Source organism: Bombus impatiens, unplaced genomic scaffold (genome assembly GCF_000188095.3).
Source record: "Bombus impatiens unplaced genomic scaffold, BIMP_2.2 scf_0637, whole genome shotgun sequence".
NCBI classification, from domain to species: Eukaryota; Metazoa; Arthropoda; class Insecta; order Hymenoptera; family Apidae; genus Bombus; species Bombus impatiens.
The window spans coordinates 12,733-22,273 of NT_177056.1; the positions used below are offsets into that span (position 1 = coordinate 12,733).

The window sequence follows — 9,541 nt, forward strand, 5'->3', positions numbered from 1 at the left end:
GAGAGAGACAGGGTGGGAGGGAGGGGGGAGAGAGAGAGTAAGAGAGAGAGGAAGAGGGAGAGAAATCGACACTGATAGAAAGAGAGGAAAAGGCACGAGGAGCGCGCCACAGACAGATAGATCGACTGCGAGAAGCGAGAGAAAGAGGAAGAAGTGGAAAAAGAGGAAGAGATAGATAGAGATAGATAGATAGAGAGAGAGAGAGAGAGAGAGAGAGAGGGAGAGGGAGAAAGAGAGAGAGACAGGGAAGGATAAAGACAGACAGACAGACAGATAACGAGAGGGTGGAAGTGAAAGATAGATAGAGAGAGGAAGAGAGAGAGAGAGTAAGAGCGAAATCAAGAGTGTGAGAGACGGAGAGGGACGAAGAGAGAAAGAGAAACGGTGTCGCATCGCAAGGTGTTTCGGTATACGGTGCACGAGACGGAGAAACGTTCGCGAGAAGATCGCGAGAGGTTCGGATCGAAGGAAAAACAAGCAAGCAGGCAGGCAGAGAGGCGAAAGACCAAGAGGAGAAAGGGCAAGAAACGCGCGGATCCAAGAAAAATCGAGAGAAACGGGCCGAGAAAGGGAAAGAGGGAGAGAGAGAGAGAGAGAGAGAGAGAGAGAAGTAGCGGGAGCACGAGAGAAAGAGAAAGGGAGAAAGAGAGAGAAAGAGAGAGAGAGCGCAAGCAAGGGTGGGCGGACAGTAGTGCACGAGAGCATCCCGTCGCCACGATAATGCGACGTGCAGCTTCTTTGCTCGTTCCTTCTGAATAAGTGCTTGCTGGGACGGTCCCTTACCTGCAGGGATATGACGTAATGGCAAGAGAGGTACGCATTTCTATTACATTCTCATATTTTCATTACCGATCGTTTTTGTAGAACCGCGAGCTCGTTGCATCCACCGCCTGTCCTCTACTTCTCATCTCTTCATCTCCGTAGCCCCAAATTTTTATCCCGAATTTTTCTCCGCGATCCTACAAGACGGTCTCGTTCGTTCTACTTTTTATTATCGTCCTAATGTACGCACCTTCCTCGCGAGTGTACCAACCATGTCGAAATGCTTGTCAACCAGTTACGCATTCGCGTCACGGACTCACGCGTACGCACGCATAGATTATGATAACCGTACAATTTTGGTAAACGAAAATGTCGCATACCTTCCGCTACTGGTGCATTCGTCTAGGTCTAGATTATCTAGTGCACGTTCACGTTCGTCCGCTTCCTATGTCTTTCGATCGTCGTTCTTATCCGCGAAACACTATCCTGTATTTCTCTCTCTCCCTCTCTCTCTCTCTCTCTCTCTCTCTCTCTGTTTCTCTCTTTTTCTTTCTGTCTCTCTCTCTTCCTCTTTCCCTCCCTCTCTCACTCTCTCTCTCTCTCTTTCTCTCTCTCTGTCCCTCTCTCTCTCTCTCTCTCTCGCTCTCTCTGCCTCTCTCCCTTTCTCTCCCGAGATTCAGACTGATCTGACTGCGTACGCTGGTCAGCGCAGCTGCCCTTTTAGGTTATGCTTTCTTTCCGTCCGCGAAATCCCTTAGGATCGGCGTGGCCTCGATTGCGGTGTGTAACGGTTCGGAGCGTTTAAGCGATTGTTTACCAAGATCGTGCCCCGGAGGAAACTGCATCGAGTGCAATTCTATTGCTGAACGAGAGCAACACGCCGAACGAGGGAGAGTGCGGCTGGCCCTGGTTACCGAGATTCTCTGCGTTTCTTGCACCTCCTAACAGTGTTTTTACCACTGCTTCGTTTCATCCCCTTTGTATTTTCCTTACTTCCCTAGCTTCCGATCTTTCTTTCTTCTGCCTTTCTCTTTCCCCTCTTCCCATTTCTCCCTTTCTTTTCTTCTCTTTTTTCTTCTTTCTGACGGTTTATCCGAGAATGATTGAATCAGGTCAGTGTTTTCGACCATAAGTTGCGCCTGCGTCTGCGCCTTGTTCACTTTGCGCCTCCCTGTTGAAAACTAGGGACAACCCAAACATAATATTCCTCTTTGGCTCGCATTATTCTAATATCGTTTGCGAGTCCCTGTAGCCCGATCCAGAGACCCCTTAACCCCGATAATCGAGTAATCGCCTCTCGCGTTCTCGAACTCTATGCTCTGCGTTCGATCGTGCAGTCACACTCCTAAGGTGTTTAAGAAAAAAAAGTACGTTTGTTTTACTTTGTGATAAGCCATCGAATTCCTAGATGTAGGGCCCGCTTTGTAGGCCAGTGATGTTCCGAAGAATCGCAGGAAAATTTTAGCACGAAGCAAGAATTTTCGCTTCTTTCTTTCGTTCCACTTCTAAATTCGCGCTACGATCTGGAAGGATACAAACTGTTATGCCGTTCGTTTTTTCTTGAGACAGTCCGATACCGGCGCGACAAATTTTGCTCCAATTTGCAGGATAACGGACTTGAGAGACTGTTTTTGTTTGACCCTGTTTTGTTTGTATGTCCACGTTTCTCCTACTTTTGTCCAACAGCGCTGGCTGGTGTCGTTTATCCTCGAGTACACCAGACCGACTAAAATTTCGAAAACTCTTCCCTGTGGGCACTCTCGTAGTGACGCGTTGTGTACGCGTTCTAAATAAATTCTCAAGGAGAACGTTAAATTTTTTCCCGTGATTCTCTCGCTCGTCGTTTCTCGCCCAAGAGTGAAAGACGAGAAGAACAGGAACGAAGACGTGAAAAAAAATAAAAAAAAAAGAAGAAGAAAAAATATGTAGCGCGAGCTGTTGCAAGGATATATAGATATTCGATAATAATTTCCCAGGCGAGGCGCGCGAAAGGCTTTGTTTATAGTCTGTTCTACTTAGTTACCGCATATAAAACACGTAGGGTAAATTACTTTCCCGTTGACCCGGTGCCTGACACTCCACTTAACATCTAGGCGATAAGCATTTTCCACGGCGGCTCGCACGCGGTTTTACAGTTTCTTTACACGCAATTACATCTCGTTTAAAGCGATTCCCTCTCATTGATAGACCTACTATTTTCCAATACGTACAGGACTCAACTAGCCTGCTTCTCTCTCTCCGGCCTGTTTTCGATACTAACTCAACGAATTGCTCGGCCATTGACCGACACTGGAACGCGCCAATTATCCAAACTGACTTTCTTCTGTGGGCCTCCTTTTACCAAACTCTATCCTTAGCGGCCGTCTGCGAATCCTTTGTCGTGTCCTTTACCTTTACCTTGTCTTCTCGATCGCGTTTGTAAAATGAAACTGGTAGGTTTCTCGCGCAATCGCGTGACTTGAACGCAAACTGCATCGGTTAATTTCTGTGCAGGAGTTACGGAGCAAGAGACCTTTTAAGATATGGGACAGCTGGCGTAACGTAAGAAAGGGACTGTGTGTTAGCAATTTCGAGGAACTGATACACCAGGGTAAGAAGCGAGCGTGCCCTCTGAAACCGCTAGCGAAAGTAACGACTCGCTGGTGCTCGCTGTGGAAAGTATACATAATGTATCTCGACGATTCTACCTTTGCTCCGAACCGGAGCCGCCTTTGCTTCGATGCTCGATTTCTCGCGATAAGCGCTGCTCTGATACACGACAATTTATATACATAACGTGATTTCTTTCTTTTCACGACACACAAGATATTGGATTACTGGTCGCAAGGTATCGCTTTTTTTATGCAGAACATTTATTCGAATCGAAGCGAATCGAATCGAATCGAATCGAATCGAATCGAATCGTCGCCGCCCGTTGTCGGACAAAGAGAGAGAGAGAGAGAGGGAGAGAGAGAGAGAGGGAGAGTGAGAGAGGGAGAGAGAGAGAGAAAAGAAAAGATAACGGATAACACGATCACGAAGCGTTTCGTACGAGATCTCGAAGAAAGAACCGTAGGCGAGGAAGATCGTGAATATTCTTTTCACCGAGAGAGGCATCTACCATCGAATCGAATCGAATCGTATGGAATTAACCCGCAGATTCGATTCGAACATCGTGAGACACTCCTCTCTCGAACAGCGGATAAACATTACTTTGTTCGTTCGTTATTTCGCCTCGGTCTACCCTTCTTTCTGTTCATTCCTTCCTAGTTCGTAGTTCGAATCGACGCTACAATGTAACGCTGTCGATCGATCATGTTCCAGGCCGACTAATCGCTGTTTCATTCTTTCTCTCTTCTCTTTCAGGTAAGGAGAAATTGGGCGTGCCTCAGAACGAGAATGTCTCCGTAGTTCTGGAATCGGACGGAACGCAGGTCGAGGACGGCGAATATTTTAAAACCCTAGCGAATAATACGATCCTGTTGTTGTTACGGCATGGTGAACGCTGGTGTCCAACTGGGGTCGACATCATACGCGCCGGTACCTATTCGAAGAATAACCATTATCTGCCGTGCATAAGTATCAAGGATACCTGCTGGTCGAAACATTGATATTTTTATCGTATTTTCAACCATATGGTAGAAGAATGCGCTTCTCTATCTATTAATTCTTCTCACTTCTTCCTATAACTGCGATCCTAAGTGAAACTTCCGTTAAATCGAAACTGAAACATGCGATACATTCCGCATTCATCGCTGATAAATAGCTGACGCTTGATCAAATCCATAGAAGCTTATAAAATGTAGTTTTATAACATATATTCACATATTCTGCTTGTCCTAAAATTTCAACGTAGATGCGATTAAAGCCGCTTAACTCGGGTGTTCCCCGTAGATGCAATTTTCATCCACACTCGATTATTGCTTCTTTATATATACCAGTTGCCACTAATTACTAAATACCAACTACTGCTTTCATCAATTTCTGTTAACCGTATATATCGAAAGCGTTCAAAATACCTATGCACGGTAGCGTTGTCTTGACGGAAAAGAGAGGGAGAATCGAGGAAACGCGTGCTGATAGGATTAACCTATAAATTAGAGCATAGACCGCGAATAGCCGTAAGAGTACAAAATGGAAGGATTCCGTGAAAAGTAGACAAACAGGATGATCGAAGCGACTCGTCGAAAGACAAGAGAAGACACGCCGTATTAATAAGATATTCCATTATCTACGCTGCATTCTCTCTCCTCTTACTTGCTCGCATTGAACACGATCAGCCTTTACCACCGTTTTTATCTCTCTTTTCACGCGGCCGGTAAACAGGTTGCAAATAACGAATATAATAACGATATAATAGACCCGAATTGTTTTTACAGAGAAGCAGAAAAAGAGCGGCGGGGGGGAGAGAGAGAGAGAGAGAGAGAGAGAGAGAGAGAGAGGAAGAGAGAGAGAGAGAGAGAGAGAGAGAGAGAGAGAGAGAGAGAGAGAGAGAGAGAGAGAGAGAGAGAGAGAGAGAGAGAGAGAGAGAGAGAGAGAGAGAGAGAGAGAGAGAGAGAGAGAGAGAGAGAGAGAGAGAGAGAGAGAGAGAGAGAGAGAGAGAGAGAGAGAGAGAGAGAGAGAGAGAGAGAGAGAGAGAGAGAGAGAGAGAGAGAGAGAGAGAGAGAGAGAGAGAGAGAGAGAGAGAGAGAGAGAGAGAGAGAGAGAGAGAGAGAGAGAGAGAGAGAGAGAGAGAGAGAGAGAGAGAGAGAGAGAGAGAGAGAGAGAGAGAGAGAGAGAGAGAGAGAGAGAGAGAGAGAGAGAGAGAGAGAGAGAGGTATAGCTTGTCCCGATCGCAAAGTGACGTGTCTTCTTCCAACAAATTGATCGTCGATCGATCGTAGGGTAAAGATCTAAGCCGCGCTTTGTATCAGGCAGCTATAGTTGAAATCGCCAGATCGTCCAACCAAAAATAGACGAATGAGCTACTTGTGATTGAACGGCCACGGTGTAGATTCAAAGTAGTATCAACGTGGTTGACACGGTGTTTGCACGGTGGAATTTGAATAGAAATGATATTGCTTAATGCAAACGATGTTTAAGCACAATGTCGATCAAGTTGAAGGTTGTAGTCGTGAGAAGAAGAAATATTCGTCCATTTTTTACCCGGTTGCGACCTGATCGCTTCGAGCGTAGCTGCTTAATGTATGCAACCGACAGCTTAAATCTCGTTTACATCAGGTAACGTTTTGTCCACCGACTAGATCCGCTCTGAATTGTTTGTAAATTCGCCGCGTAAACACATTGACAACCAAGTTGAAGCGACTTGCGGTCGTTCGTCGGGAAGAAGCCCATTCGTCGTTCATATTTTTGGTCGAATGATCTGGTAGTTACTTGATGTACATGTGGCTCGAAGCTTCGCCAAATTCGAAGAATCTAAGGTCGTCGGATGAAAAGTTGCCTGATGCAGTTAAGAGGTTCTAAAAAACGAAACATTTGTAAAGCCATGTAACGTAATGACGGTGGCAACGTCAGCGTCGACGACAGCGTCGACGTCAGCGTTGTATGTCGCGGTCGGATCACAGGAAAGTGAGTTTCGCGATTATAATAGCGGGGCCAAGCAGGAGGACGAGCAGGAGCGAGCTCTCCGTGAATAAAAGACGGAGTATCGATTCATAAGTACAATAAGACAAAAGTACAGATTCGTTGAAGAGGGCGATCAGATAACGATTTGTTCGGTGAACAACGTGGATGGTGTACACGGCACGGCGCCCACGCTGGCTACCGCGTATCCGGCAACGAGCCGGAAAAAGATCGATACGCGTTCATCGTAATGTACTTAGGCGACGCAAGACATACGTGACATGTACCTTGTTGCGTATCGCTGGTTGGCTGTATCGGTATATACATATGTAGCCAACGGTGGAAATAGGATAGGTAGAGCGCCGCGTACGAGTCTAACACGCTCTCACGTCCCGCGTGTCTATTGATTTCAGCGATTTCGGCAATTCCGAAAATAGTCTGCGAAACGATCCACGCCCTGGAGCTACACGATGAGACGCCGTCGTGGAAGATCATGGACAATAAGGGACGAGTCACGGTGGTTCTGCACTGGGATCAGCGTTCATCGACGTCGTCGCAGGCGCAACAACAGCAGAAAGGTCAAGATGTGCAGGCCTCCAAGTATTCGCCGACTAAGAAAACCGACCTGAGCGGTAGTCAACGGCCGCCCTTGGTCATCCAGACCAGCCTGGACAAGCTCAACTATGCAGGGAAGCTGGGTCACCTGGCGGCAGAAGTTGGTCCTAGCCGCTACACCAGCCCCCATATCACTGTGATAAATCATGACGACATGGTACGAGATCGTGACTATTTTTTTATCTCGAGCTCTCTTTGCACTCTGTAGAACCGATTCACGCGAGGTTTCCGGGTAACGAGTCGATTTCGATGGCGCAGGAGACACCGAGCGCCAATGTCACGTTCCATGGAGATCCAGGACGCTGTTAAGCTGCACGATTCGAGCCCGGAAGCCTCGAACGCGTCGAGTCGCGGTCGCGTCTACCGACGTCGATACACACACAGTAGTAGCCTCGAGAAATCCTCGAATCTTCGATCTATTCAAACGATTAAAACCGCCGTGGTAACGACAGCAGCAGCAGCAGCAGCAGCCGCAGCTGCGCAGCTGCAGCCGCAGCCTCAGCCGCAGCCTCACGGGATCCCAGGCCGTCTGGTGAAGCAGGGTACCAACTCGTTCGACAGCACCACCATCCATATCCACACGCCGGAATGCTCGAACCATATTCATCAGCCGGTAGCGAGGAACGGGAGCCCTGTCAACGGAGCGGACGGCGGTGCCAGCGGAGAATGCGACTTCCATTGCTGTGCCCTGCACGAGGAGGGCCGTAGAATCGCGGTGCACAAGTCGGTGGCTACATCGCCGATTCAGGATGCCCAGCATCAGCAGTATCAGCAACAGCATCATCATCCTCATCCGCAGCAGCAGCAACAACAAACGCAGACTCAAACGCCCTCGCCTCAGCCACCTTCTTCTCTGTCGGACGGGACAAGACGAGCGGGCCTGAGCAAAGGTCACGTGAGATTCTGCGACACCGCGGACGAGGAGTCGAGCTCCCGACTTGCCGGCAACTCGGCTGCCAGCTTTCATCTTCATCATCATCACAATCATCATCAGGAGCACGACAGCTCCGAATCCGAAACCGAGAACACGATCATGGAGGACGAGATCGTGACCTCGGAGAAATTTTTACTGCTCATCGATCAGCTCACCGTAGACCAGAAGCACTTAAGCATCAAGGATATCGGTATCATCCTCGAACGGCTCAGCTCGAAGATCCTCGATGTCGAGCGGCTCGACCGCGAGAGCGAGAGCGAGGAGTGTTACAACTGGACGATTAAGGCTATTATTAGGGGAGATGTGTTGCGGGAGCTCGGAGTTATTTACAATGGAAATTATTACGCGATCTCGGAGCATCCTGGATATAAGGAGGAATCCGAGGAGAATAACGAGGATAACGAGGAGGAGGAAGAGGATAGACTTTAATATGATGCTGTTTTACTAGATAGATAGATAGATAGATAGATAGATAGATAGATAGGTAGGTAGGTAGGTAGGTAGATAAATAGATAGATAGATAGGTAGATAGATAGATAGATAGATAGATAGATAGATAGATAGATAGATAGATAGATAGATTATACACCTATTAATGGTTATTATTAATATAGTACGTATCGAGCTGCAGAGAGGGGGAAACGTTTAAAAGGGTGAAGAACGCGAATGAAAAATACGGGAAATAGAGAAAGGTTCAATCGGCGGAGGGTCGAACGCACGAACATTCTCAGATTTTTTGATAGAAAATCGGAGGTGGGTGGGAAGGCCGGGGATGGCGGTAAACGAGCGGCAAAACGTGATTTTTTTCAAAATGTTTTCATAATAAAACGAAGGTCGCGTTATAATAAAAAAAAAAAAAAATCGTACGATACCTTGTAAACTTAGTTCTAAAAACGGTTGTTGAAATATGTACTTATTAAATAGTATATATACTTGTAGGAAACATTTTTGGGATTACGGACGTTGATTCCGTAACCGTCCACAACACTGCCCTATCTAAAAAATAAAAAAAAGCAAAAAAAATTGAGAGCTAGAGAAAGGAAAGGAGGGAAATAAGAGGGGAACGAAACAAGACAGAGGCTCGATCTGTTTGTGGCTGTCTGTCGAACTGTTCTGCGTTGTTTTTCGTCCCGCTCGAACTACGACGACGAACCGACGGAAACTAGAATCGAACTCTCGATTGAACGTCGCGAAACACAAATACGTAGAGAGCAAAGGAGAGGCACAGAGATAGACAGATAGATAGATAGATATAGATGAGAGAGACAGAGAGTAGAACGATTACACACGATGATCACGAACGGCCAAAAATTCGTTTCTGATCTAGCGTGGAAAATGCGCCGTGTTATTGAAAAGAAGAATGTAGATGCAGCAGAAAAAGGCACAAGAAAGAGAGAGAAAGATCGAAAAGAAAGAGGATATGTACACCTCGATTTATTCGTTGTTTGTCGCCGACGTAAATTCTCCTAAGATTCACGGGCAAAATCGTGCTTCGCGTAGCAAGAGTCCCTTGCAGTCGGAATCGGACATTCCACTTTGTCAAAGGATTCTCGTACCCCTTCGATCGTCAGACCGCGAGCCGTTTCAATCGAAAGTCACGCTACAGATAGCCTCCAGAGTTTCGTTCGAAGCAGGTCGTTTGAAATGAAAATTTTGTTCCTTGTCAGTTTGTAAGAAACGAATTAAATC

The 9,541-nt window shown here is 46.8% G+C and overlaps 1 protein-coding gene across 1 annotated transcript; it reads left to right on the forward strand.

Moving 5' to 3' along the window:
* The first annotated feature begins 12 nt into the window (after positions 1-12).
* Positions 13-8,865, forward strand: LOC100746151. Its single transcript, XM_012389143.2, has 5 exons — positions 13-813; positions 3,256-3,352; positions 4,108-4,281; positions 6,717-7,075; positions 7,316-8,865. Exons 1-5 carry the CDS (start codon positions 802-804, stop codon positions 8,279-8,281), a joined length of 1,608 nt encoding a protein of 535 aa, XP_012244566.1. The 5' UTR covers positions 13-801; the 3' UTR covers positions 8,282-8,865.
* The last annotated feature ends 676 nt before the right edge of the window (positions 8,866-9,541 follow it).